At 40.3% G+C, this 13,144-nt stretch overlaps 1 protein-coding gene across 2 annotated transcripts; it reads right to left on the bottom strand.

Moving 5' to 3' along the window:
- Positions 1 to 3,148: 3,148 nt before the first annotated feature.
- Positions 3,149 to 11,494, bottom strand: LOC148036132 (transcription initiation factor IIA gamma chain / TFIIA-gamma (TFIIA-S)). 2 transcript variants are annotated; one of them, XM_087678134.1, is made up of 3 exons: positions 11,297 to 11,470; positions 9,282 to 9,332; positions 3,149 to 3,528 (listed from the first exon to the last, which is right to left on the bottom strand). In XM_087678134.1, the coding sequence occupies exons 1-3, from the start codon at positions 11,423 to 11,425 to the stop codon at positions 3,388 to 3,390; spliced, it is 321 nt and encodes a 106-aa protein (XP_087534260.1). In that variant the 5' UTR covers positions 11,426 to 11,470; the 3' UTR covers positions 3,149 to 3,387. The 2 variants fall into 2 exon arrangements, with proteins under 2 accessions (XP_087534260.1, XP_087534261.1); XM_087678135.1 differs by lacking the exon at positions 9,282 to 9,332 and having other exon boundaries at positions 11,297 to 11,494.
- Between the last annotated feature and the right edge of the window lie 1,650 nt (positions 11,495 to 13,144).

Raw genomic sequence — 13,144 nt, 5'->3', positions numbered from 1 at the left:
ATCAATTTTTTGCTCACCTGCACCAGAATATGCTAGGGAAAATATTGTGCGCTTAATGGATGAACAAGGTGTTATGGTGATGGATCCGACCGCCATCATTCATATGTGTGTCAACTTTTATAAGTCCTTGTTGGGACTGCAAGAGAATTCTTCTAATGTTGCCCTCTTTGCTTGTCGCTATATTTGTGAGTTGGTAAGCAACCAGGTCAAACGAGAATGGGTGGACTTAATGGAGGCAAATATTTCAAAAGATGAAGTGGAAGAAGTGCTATCCCATCTACCCCGTAGGAAAAGCCCTGGCTGGGGTGGGCTTCCTAATGAGCCCGTTTTCAGCTAATGTGCAGCCACTTAAAGACCCATTGACTCGCATATGCCAACAAGTGTGGAACTCTGGTACCATGCCATTCGATTGGAAGATTGTTGTCATTCGGTTGTTGCACAAGGTTCCCTCCCCTACCTCTTTGAAACAATGGAGACCTATTTCCATTATGGGTTCGTTATGTACAATCTTCTCCAAAATCATTGCGAACAGATTGCAAAAAGTTTTTCCGCACTTGGTTCATCCACATTAATATTGTTTCATTAAAGATTGGAATATCATGCATAACATCTTGAATATTCAACTGGGAATTGACTATGTTAAAGCTTCAAGACAACAAGTGGTAATGCTTCAGCTCAATATTGAGAAGGCATTTGATCTTGTTAGCTGGCCTTTTTTGTAGCAATTATTGTCCACAATGGGATTTGGCCCTCCCATGGTTTCTCTTGTTGACACTATTGATCAGGGAGCTATCGCTCGTATTGCTCTTAATGGAGTGATCACGGAAGAAATTACCTTATCTCGATCTCTTAGACAATGCTACCCCCTCATCTATTTGCTATTTGCTTTGGTCACTTACCTGATGCTCTCATTGTTGGACAAGTTGGCTGATCAAGGCGAGACAATTGGCTTGACTCTTCCCAGTGGTACTCAACTTGTGAGTCAATCTTTGGCAAATGATTCTTTCATGTTCCTTAAGGTTGATTGCACTAATGTTAATCGAACAATGGTGGCATGGAATCTTTTTTCTTTGGCATCTGGTCTTTATATTAATACGCAAAAATCTACACTTCTCTCCTGTACGGAGACTGATCTGCAAGCCTTGGGCTGGCATGGGATTGTGATCACAAAGGGAAATATAACTAAACACTTGGGATATCCTATTGGGGTGGAGGTAGCACCCTGAGCCTTACCGGATTGAATGGCCTCTCGGATTCATGGCAGGTTCATGTACTAGAAATCTCAAGGCTGGCCTTTACATGTCAGACTGAAAGTTGCTCAAAGTATTATGATCAGTATGATATCGTTCTTTTTGTCACTCCTTTCATGGACTAAGAAGTCATTTTTGAATCTTATTCAACCTATCAGGTTTGTGTTGTCGTTAATTTACATATGAAAGCCTTGAGGTTGGCCCTTTTGCAGGCATTATGTGTATAGAGTCATCCTTGGTCGAACATTGCAAAGTTTTTCATTGAAAAGACTAGTATCTTTCATGGTAATACGATTATTTCTCCTGCTCGCATGCGGTCAACTCCTTGAGACCAATTAAGACCAACCAATCTTTTCTCCTTTCTCATTTGATTGCATTCTGGCAAGAAATCTTACGTTTTCAATTTGGCGCCCTCCTAAGACTCGCAAGGAGGTGAATTCACTGCAAGGAGAGGACTTAACCTCCTCCAAGTTGTTGGATTGGTCGGACAAAGATTTGCATAGACTCAAGTTTAATCAAATGGCTCGTTTGGGGTTGCAGACAGTTTTATATGGTGTTATTCTTGGGCAATCTCGTCTTTACTCTTCGACGTATTCATCGACACTTTCAAGTATCCTATGGATATTGTGATATCTGGTCATCCATACAAGTCACACTTTAGAGGTTCTCTCCTTTACCAATGCTCCAATCATTGTATCCATGGCATGACTAGAAGTTTGTGAATTCGGATAATTTTGAGAAGAGGTCTGCTAACCAAATATACCATCAAATGGTGAAGGCCAAGAGATGGGTCACTACAAAGGTGAATAAATTATGGCATATTAAGGACGACAAAAAGAAAGTTGCAAGAAAGATTCCTTCAGCTTTGGAAGGTTCCCTATCAAGGAAAAGTCTTCTTATGGAGATTGTTGATTGGTGGTCTTCCAACTGGAGAGGTATTGCATGCCCAAAAGATCTCTATTGGTCGCTGTGTATTTTGCATTGCATGTCATGAGACATTGCTTCATCTTTTTGCCTCTTGTCCAACAGCACGACAGATTTGCTATTTTATTTCTAGCATCTGGCTCTCGACGACTCAACTCCGGATAATAGCCCAACCCAATCATGGATTATGGGAAAGCTACCCTCCGTGTCTTCTTTGCATTTTGATTATTCCTACCTGTTCCAGTTTCTTAGATGGACTACCTTATGGCATATTTGGCGAACTCGAAATGCCTTTCTTTTTTATTCGGTCTCGGGCATCCATGGTCATGTGGTCCGTATTCGAGGTTTAGTGCTATGGCAAGTTTCTTCTATGAAATCAACTGGCCTGGTTCTTCCCGACATTGCTGCTCATTGGCTAGCCATTGTTCGCTCTACACCAGCAGTGTGATTTTCTCTTTGTGTCATAGTCCTAATAGTCTTTCATCACTTTCTTTCAAGACCTGATGGTCTAATGTAACAAAATGTAAACACTGAGAGAGAGAGAGAGAGAGAGAGAGAGAGAGAGTTTCTCAAATGACCTGGTGGTCTAATGCAACAAGTAAGAGACGGCAAGATTCCTGACCTGATGGTCTGACATAAATATTTACTAAATTCAATTATCTTCACAAAAAAAAAAAGAGTATCTATTTGCAAACCTCCCTTGATACTTTGTAGGAAGGAGGTTTAGCATGTATTACTCAGGTAGCAGCTGCTTGGGACACCTATTTGCCCTAGACTTCACAGCATAGATAAAACAAACAAGCAAAGCTTTCCTAACGTTTCAGGCAAGACTTGCATAGAGCACAGAACTGATGATTACACATCAAACTTGGAATTCTCAATGTCCCCGTGCAAGGCAAGACTTTGGTATAACACACAAACACTTTACAACAATGCTTGATCCTCTGCTTCGAACTCCAGATTACAAAACTTGATTCATGGAAACTAGTATCGTTACTGCTGTTGATCATGTTTGATACACGAAATGCCAGGATGAAAATTTTTGTAGAGCGAGAGAATGCTTAGAAATATGCTATTTGTTTTAAAATTGCAGTAAAACAACTATAAGATAGATTAGCCTGTACTGATGCCTCGTCCTTGACAGAGACATACAGAACCCTACAGTAGAGTCATGAAGATCCTCACAACTTCAGAACTGATGAAGGCCAGAGAATCAGCGAGCTAGTACTTTTGCATCACAAGCAACTATTTTCACCATCTCAACTGGTATCACCTCATTCTCTGTCTTAAACACTGCTTTCTCCAGAAAGAATGTCCACACATTATCATAATATCTGTAGGTGTGTAAATGCCCCTGCATTATGACAAATGGTTAAATTAACTCATGTGTTGCATGCACTCACATGACCACACATTACCAGTGTAAAAATATCCATATTAAAAGACTTTTTAAACATCTAATTTTCATGCAAGCATACAATTTCTATGGCAGTCAACACAGTTCAACAGATAAAAACAAGATCCATAAACAGAAAACATGCATTATTTCCCAAGAAGAAATTTCAAACAATGGGACAAGCAGAAGCACGATGCAGAACGGTAAGAACACAAATAGCTCTGAATAAAACATTAAGCAGTTGAAATGGATTTACAAGAACAGTAAAAAACGGAAGCTTTCATTCACCAGGTACCCTCAACTATTTTGGACCTGAGGGAAAAGTGTACATGAAGAACCCCTGGGTGTTACTTGTGCAAAATAAAAGATGAGAAAGAAGGACAAGCTCCTTAAGAGCAACACAAACAGGAAGTCTTAAAGACCAAGTTTGAATGCGACACAACGTAACTTAAGCATCTCTTATGCATTCAAAACACTCTCAATTCTCAATGTGACATCCATGCATCAGCCTTTTTCAGTAAAAATGCTTGTACAAAGTTGTGAAATGTTACACAATCTGTCTAGGAACAAGGATCAAGCTGTCATAAAAGACCTCAAGCTTGAATAAGTAGGGACATAACTGAGCCCTCTTAAGCATCAAAAAGATTCCCAATTCTCAGTGACACCCATGCATCAGCCTTTATCATTAACAAGATTGCACAAAGCTGTGCAACGTTACATGTAACTCTGTCTAGGCACAGGGGTCACAATGTCACACCCATGCATCAGCCTTTTCAGCCTTAATCACTAACAAGCTTGGACAAAGCTGTGCCACGTTGCACATAACTCTGTCTGTGAACAAGGGGTTCCTCTACTGGTTAATGTTTTCTCCCCCTCGGACAGCCAGGCTGCTCACTCACTACCCCCTCATGCCACCTCCTCTCCTCCCATCTGCCTCTTGCACCCTTGCACTTTGTTTCCACCTCCTCTTTCTCCTCCCGCCCGTGGAACCTGTGCCCTCTGGCAGCCCATATGCTGCTCCGCTCACCAGTCCCCCCCATCCATCACTCAGTTTTGACATTGACTCCAATCCACTCTCCTTATCCATGCCTCACACCTTTGACACGGCTGCTTCAATCAGTTTGGGTCGAGAACTCCATGATGGCATTAGTGAATGAAGTCATCCACTAATCCATGGTACAGCAGCTTCAATGTGGAGCAATACAACCTGCATTTCAGCATTCTCCTCTTGCTAGGCTCAGCAGAAAAATATCACCATCTATGAGCGGCCTTTGGGTAGCTCTTAGGCACAGTATTAGTCACATCTTTTGCTTATGTAGTGATCAGGACTAGATCCCAAACGTTTGGTTGCAGTGATCTCTAGAGGATCCACTTGTCTTTGGAAAAGTAGATCCAAGCAGCTTTTTTTTTTTTTTTGGAGGGGAATTTTCATGCAGGGACATGCAAATGAGTATTTAGTTTGCATACCACCTCCAAGAGTCCATTTCACATTTCGATAGATATTTTCTTTGATAAGAAAATGGGAGCACATGATGTAGAACCCATGAAAAATGAATCCAATAGTAGACCCAAGGAGCCGATTTTTAAAGGGTGCATGAATGAGTGCAAGTCTGTGTACCACCTCCACGAAAATGATGACAATGACTTGCAGTTTTCAAGTGGTCCTTAACCGCCTAGTTCCCTTATGCCTTTAAGAATTCTTCTCGCATCAAACTCCTGGGCCCTGGCTTGCCGTTCATCTCAATCAGAAGAATTTCGTCCCCAAGTTGAGGTGAGACAAGCTACCACCGTGGTGGCTGCATTCAAGTTAACAGGTAGAGGATCCCTGTGTTAGATGATACCATCTATGCAAGAATGTTAGAGAAGTTCTCAAAGGTTAAAACACAAAATGTCAAAGGAGGACGTGAAGATAAGGTGGTCAGTGGTCATTACTATTTTAGGTATCCTTCAACAATTAAAACAAGGAACAAAAGCAGTGGCATTAGCTAAGTAGATATATTGACTTTGGAAACATACACGTGGCAGGCTACCACATGATACCACATTGCAATTCTCTTGACTGTTAGATTTGAACAATGCATGTATGCCCATCCTGGACAATTTTCTTCTGAAAGGTTAACAATTTCTCAACTAATGCAAAGTTATGGGCATCTCCACCTGACACTTATGCTACTATTTGATCAGGAATGCTGTCCACAACATGGATGCATGCTAGATCATGCTATTAATGGCTGCTGGGCCAGCTGATTACCCCAAATACACTAGTCATCTCTTCCAGTCTTTTGGTCTAGAGCCATCCTTTATGTGCTTAGGTCACAACAGGTGGTCAACTTAAAGAAACGTCTGCTATTATAGCAGCTTGTAACAGCATTACAGCTCTTTCTTATGGTGTATTCCTTGAATGTTATTTGAAATATTCCCATGTGGTGAACATCTATAGCATTTTGGGTATATAAGCATTTATCAGACTTTTGGATCACTGTGCATGGCTACATCATCAGGATGTTTTTAATCATCACTCTCTGAAAGTCTCCATCAAAAATATAGTCACTCTCTCTATAATTGTCATGATTTGAGATCCGGCTTCCAAAATAGGCTCGCTTCAGTTGTTTTGCTTAACTCTACCATGAAAAACATGGATAAGCAAGAGGTATACCGATAAACTAATAAGCCAAGGGAAGCCAACAAGGGCAGATAGATGGATGGGCAGGAGCAGCAGGTACCAGGCAAGCCGCCAAGCAGGTCACTTTCTCAAAAAACTATGGCAAGTTTTCAGCAGTCGGAGCTTGAACACCATGTCCGTTTGGTTAGAGCGTTTAACCCTAGAGCTTCCCATGTGGTACGACTCTTGTGCACTGTTGCCTCTATGCTTACAAAAAATTCATTCCTCGTGATCTTGTGTTTGCTTACATAGTGACGATCATGTAGATGGATCACTGATGGTGAGTGATGATTGTGTAGATGGATCACTGATGGTGATGGCTGCAAAACGGATCATCCGTTTCTTGATTGGCACGGTTGGTTCTGTTCCACTGGTGGACAGATTGTTGCTCTATCAAGTGCTCACTCCTCGGTCTAACTTGATGTTCTCAGTTCCTTGTCCAAGATCCATGTCATGGTGGCTTCAATGACAGAGGTATGAATACAACTCCAGCTTTACAGTGCATGTCTGGCCCTTGGACAGCTATGTGCTACCACAGTGCTTTCTATTCCTGGACTCCACTATTGCAATTTGTTTCTCCTCTGGTGCATGCATTGGCCCAAGGAGGGGAAGATGTCCTCTAGTAGTAGAATAACACTCGTGTTACTAGGCCAAACAGGAACAATGAGAGAGTGGTGGTCAAGCATGCTCAAGCAAGTTTGACTCCAAGTCCATGATGAGATGCATTCACAGCACGAGTCCTAGTTGGATTTCACATGGGAGACACTTTAACAAGATGCTAGAGGCAGTGGATCTATGCTTCATGAAAGACCAACAAGCAATATATAACATGGCACTATTAAATTGACAATTCCTACTCTTCTATGATCAAGGGTTGTTTATGATCAATGTCAACATAAGTGCTTTCTCCAAGGCACATCTACAATTGACCTGTATACCTAGTGCTAAAGCATCCATGGTGCATCTATTATCGTTGTTGGTACTGAGTATTTTCTCATGCCTACATCATTCTATATTTATCATACTGATCACCTATGATCTGAGAGGTGTTACATTGTATTTATTAAGCATATCATAGGCTTCATTAATCCCTAGACTTGGGACATCTGTTAAGTCATCACCAATGTTGATTATTGTTTTAGGTGTGTGTGTTGTGGGGGGGGGGGGGGGGTGTAGATATATGTGCTCCCTCTCCCACTCATGATGTTGACACAATTCCTAGACACGCTGGGGAGGAGAACCAACGAGCTTGTGGAGCTTCCCATAAGGTATTGCTCTTGTATAATGTTGTCTGTGTGATAATGATAATTTGTTCCTGATGATGATGCATGCTTGTCCTTCTTGTTATTATTCATGCTCTTGCTCGTCTTGACTACATTGCACTTCTACTCATTGTGCATTCTCACAAATCTAGTTATTAAGATCATATAACACTTTTTTAGATTGAGATAGTTTTTGGAGCCAAAGAGACTTTAAAGGCTCCCTTAGCTCATTCAATTATTGGAGGCAAAGCAATTTATACACAAAAATGGCTATGCTAAATGTCATGACACTAAATACTAAAGACAAAGTAACTTTGAAAGTGCAGCACAAATCCACAACTTGAGGATATGATACTCCATTCAAACTATCCAATGATGATAAATGCAGCCATTCGAGAAGGAATATGTTTTTCATTTGACAACTCTTTTATACTTAAAGAAAGAAATTCATTCGTGGGTAAGATCAATAAGTCAAAGGCGAAAAGCTAGACCATTGGACTTATATGCAAAACACCTCTCTTTTGGTAAGTGACACATGGGGGACACGTGATATACAGCATGCCACGTGGGCACACAGATAGCTACATGTGAAAGAGCATTGTCAAATTAGTATAATTCACAACTACTATTGTAGCAAGAGTGATTGTGAAGGAAGGTTAGTTTGCTTCTATTAAGAAATTTTGATATGGCATAAAATTCTAATCCTATTGTATTTCTAGTTATTTAGCTAAGCTCATCTTATTGTGTTGAAGACTAAGGCTAATGGTCCTTGTCTCCATGCTACCATGCTCTGGCAGATTTAGCACAGCAAGCATTTTTGGAAGTTTCACATGATAAAGCCCAGGTAGCCTAGGGGGCATTTCAAAGAATGAAGCTGTCAGTGTGGTATTATATAGATTTTTCTTGGTAAAATGAGAAATTAATTAAACTGTCTAATTAGAGTTGTTTCTTCACATTGATTACTTGGATACTTTTTATGGTTGAAGCAATTTCAATAACCAACTTAAACTAATGATTAGTTTTGATATTGGATCACAGGTCAATTACAATAAAAGACTTGTTTAGGGTTGTTTTGCCAAACTTCAAAAAATCTAAAGCATGCAAATTGCAATATCATAAATAAATTAATCCATGCAAAAGGATTTGAAGGAACCTATGGAGAAAAGCCATCACTCCCTAATTGTGCAGCGATTGATAGCAAGCAACTTCTACTAGCATCTAATAGATGTGGAAATGAATTGGAGCAAGCCCATTATGTTTTTGTCATCAGGGCAATCCTAAGCTGAAAGTTAAACACAATTCAGATATAGTCAAGGCCCTCTAAATATGCCTACATATTAGTTTCCTTGCAACAATAAGATTTCAGATGTTGATATATTCATGTCCAAATTTCAAAGTGCACTTCACCACAAACGACTATACAATGAATGTACCTTACAATAATAATGGAATGAAGAGCTCACCAAAGCCCAACTAAATTCAGGATGAGGAAAGCAAGTGGCAAAATGAGCTTGACTTCGAAAAACCAGGAATCCAAAATATAACAATAGCCATGAACTGCAATGTGATTTTCATCTAAACAATCTCCCTTAAACTATGCCAAATCTAGAGATCCAAATCATTTCAAAGTCTATATATGTTTAATTAATACAATTTCTTTTTCAAAGCAAGAATCAAACATAAATCAACATATTTCCAGCCTGTAAAAGACTTTCCTGGGATAATGCTGTCAACATTTAACAATATGGTTTACGACCCACAAGAAACTAGTATAGTATGAGACATACCTTAAAACTAACCTTCGACTTGACTTTCGATTGCAAAGCCTCAGTCATAGACTGCCACATATTGGAAAAGCATAAAAACTTTTTGAAGCTGTAAAAGAGTTGACTTGATTGCAAGTTTTCAAAACATATTAGCATCTCTATTCTTTATTGAAGACAAGTTATGAATAAAAGCTCGCTAGTCGAGGTAAGCTAAGGCTTGGGCAAGGCCAGGTATATGAGAAACCAACAAAACATAGAGTGGAATTCAAAGAATCAAACAAAAAAAAACCTCAAGTCAATATGTGTGTCCCTATAGATTATGAATGGTGCGAAGCTTTTCAATCAACCTCACAACATATTTACCCTTTCAAGAAGTGTGTATGATGCCAAAGCCTTGCATGCATCCTGTACTTGGTATATGTTATGTCATACGAATTTTCCCAATACACGAGCAATTAATATCACCCATTTTCTGCCTAATCGCCTATCCAGTAGATCATGTTTATGATTGTACTTTTTAAAGAGTAAAAAAAAAAAGTTGCACAATCCCCTCTAAACTACTGAAAAGGGCCAACTGACAATCAAACCACCCAAAAAAAGAAAGCCAACGGAATAATGTTACTCATCTCATTCTTACTTTTAAGAGAAGGGACATCCACCTTCACCCTTAAACCAAACAAAAAAAGTCCTATGCTCTTTTACACTGAATGGGACCAATAAGTAGGATTACATGAAAAATAATTTGTCACAAGTCTGTAAAAGTAGACAAGTTCTGCAAACCAAAACCAATGCCCGCATAAATAGCCAAATCTAGATTCATCCACCAAGAAAAACCAAAATAGGGGAGAAAGAAAGACAGAATTTTATATTAGCATCTGCAGAAGGGCAAAGTATGGAACCAGAACTGTATACGACTGCACCATGGTATATCTCACCCATTTTCATATGTCCCCTTCTCAGGACACACCCAGCCCTTTCTCAGTCCTACCTCACACACTTCTTAGGGTTGTGCTAAATTCTTGCATGATAAAACTCCACTGATCTCATAATCGAAGATCAACATTTTTAAAAGTGAGTTTGTGTTAGTGATGGGGATAAAGCCAATGCATAATAAATAGACTGAAAGTTCCTCTTTTATTTGCACAATCGGCCAGAAAGCTTTAACACAGAATCCACAGCAGGATATCAGCAAAACAGGAGTTAGGGTTTATACGAGGGCTAAACCCGAAAGGTGCACCCAACGTTTTGACATTTGAACATTTGTAATGGGCACTCTGGAGACAACGAACTTTACAGAGATATTCTTACTGCATCGAGCACTAAGAATCAGCTCCAGGCAATTTCATGAAAAGAATAAGCAAATCTAAAAGCAAGCCAAAGAAAGAAGGCTCTGACAGGGCGATCAAGGCAATTCCTGTATGGGAGTATGCATCACGCCTTGGGAAGAGAGAGATCTCATCTTTCTGGTAAGGCGTGAAGAGGGAGATCTCATATATCTTCTTTCGCACAGAAGCTGTTGCAGTTTCATTTCTTCTCCTGTTAGCCAAGTTCCTAAAGCATTACTATTATGCTGTTTTCTACCCTGCTACTTATCGTGAAAGCTGTGCAAATTTTTTCTCCCACGCAGATCGATCTGCGGCGCCAAGAATCCCTAATTACAGAGACAAATTTCAGCTCTAAAACATAGTAATATTCCTGCTTGATAATCTGAAGTGGCAAAGACAATTTTCTGCTCTTAAATCTAGTAAAATTCCTGCTCGATAATCTAAGGCGGCAGGCATGGCAAGCAGGTGAGGAAGAAACAAAACAAAAGAAGGAAAGAAGTCAGGAAACCCTTCCAAGAAGAGAGTCTCTCAGAGAGACACACGCAGAAAAAGAGAGAAGCAAATTACAAACACAAATTCCTGCGCCAAATCTAGCCATGTTCCCAGTAGGCGTAACAAGCAGGCAAAGAAGAATATACCAAGAGAAAATCAAGAAGGAAGTTCAAGAAGACAGTCTGAGAGAGAGAGAGAGAGAGAGAGAGAGAGGAGAACCTTGTCAAATTGCATGAGGACCTTGACTGCGAGCAGAGGGGAGATGGCGCCGTTGATGACGAGCTCGTCCAAGGCGCCCGTCAGGCTGGTGCCAATGCTTGCTTTGCGATAAAGCTCGCAATTGGCCATGTTCCCTTCTTTCCCCCTTTCCTTTATACCTAGATGCACTGCTTATATATCTCCTCCGCCACAGCACACCCACCCAAAAAAAAAGAACCCTCCGTCCCCCACCACCCAGTGCACCCACCATGTTCTCTTTCATCATGACCGCCCTCTCACTCTAGTAGGCAAGTATCTAGGCTACCCTAGTGAAAATTTGGAACATCTTTGAAGTTTTAGACATTCATGCCATAATCCATGCATGATGAATATGGCCTTATACCTAGCTAAGGGCAGTTGGGAACGAAAGACCTGTGGTGTCCCGTTAGCAAAAGGTTGTGGCATTAAACATTGAAGGGGAAAACAACGAAAAAGAGCCCCCTTTCCAACATAGAAAAAAGTCTAAAACATCTTGTGTATACTACTACAATGGTATGATGACAAGGTGATTCTTGTGACCTACTTTTAGGGAAGAGTGCTGATAGCAAAAAGATGATGCTCCTATGCACACATATACACCTCTATTGCATCAAGTGTTAACTTGTGTATGCTCGTCAAAGGGAGTTTACATCGAAAGCTCATGGGAGAACAAGAAAAGCCATTTGAGAAATATGGCCATTGAAAGCTCATAAGAGAACAAGAAAAGCCTCTTGAGAAATATAGCCTCTAGTTTGATCTAATAATACGGTACCACGATGGTGGCGGTTGTCAAGGTCCCCAACCTCCAATTGCAAAGGTTTAGACATGATACATATCCTTGCAAAGTGTTGTACTTGTGCATTTGCATGCAACAACAAGCCTTAGAAACCTATAGAGATCTCAATAACAATTCTATATGGGAGCTTGCTTGAAGTCTTTAATAATTTGATGTGCTCTCTATTGGCTTTATAGTGGGCTTCTTAAGGCTTGTGATATGGTGAAAGACTTGGAAAGAGGCCTAAGATAGGTAGAGAGGGCTTGGACATAGATGCCTTTCTTGGCAACACTCTAGTGGATGTGTATGGCAAATGTAGCCCATTTCCCAAAGGCACACTGTCTCATTGGCAAGCTTTGTAATTGAATGTCATATCAAGGAATGTGCTAATCTCTCATTATGTGTAGCATTTTGCATCTTGAAAGCTTGTTGTGATGTACCTACCTTAGTGGAGCTACAAAGGTAGCATTTAGTAGTCACTTGGACACCTATCCTAAGCAACACTATCCAAATCCCATGGAACACACAAACTTATCCAGTTAGGTGGTTCCCAAGTCTACCTCGTAAGAGAAGCATCTAGCTTGACCACAAGGATTAACTTGAAGGTTCCTAGAGATTCTCTAAGTCTCCTAATGACATTCAAATGTCTATATAAGAAAGATCGCTTCTCAATCAATCAAGGCTAGAAGTGAGCCAATACTACACTTGGTTTAAATAGAGTGAGATATCAGGAGGAGTAGAATGTCAACCCCTCTACCAATGGTTATAATCTCACCCCATCCCCCTAAAATGCTACTAAGTTGGATTTTAAGACTCAAACCTTAGGACAGTCAAGATTTGGCCCTTTTCATCTTAATGAGTTGAGAAGCCACCCAACTAATTGGGTCCACCCAACCATAGGGCATTTCTATTGGGGAAATTGCCCTCTCGTCTCCCACACATACACCTGAATCGGCTTTAGTTATCCAATCAAGTCCTAACATATTAGTGACAATATACAAAAGTAGCTCCCTTGATTAATCCTTTAGAATCTTGTTTATTCACGTAATTTTAGT

Source organism: Lygodium microphyllum, chromosome 5, assembly GCF_053477565.2.
Source record: "Lygodium microphyllum isolate KBCC chromosome 5, Lygodium_microphyllum_v1.1.10, whole genome shotgun sequence".
Classification (NCBI taxonomy): domain Eukaryota; kingdom Viridiplantae; phylum Streptophyta; class Polypodiopsida; order Schizaeales; family Lygodiaceae; genus Lygodium; species Lygodium microphyllum.
Note: the sequence above shows the minus strand (reverse complement) of the source record. Positions and strands in the feature narration are given on the sequence as shown.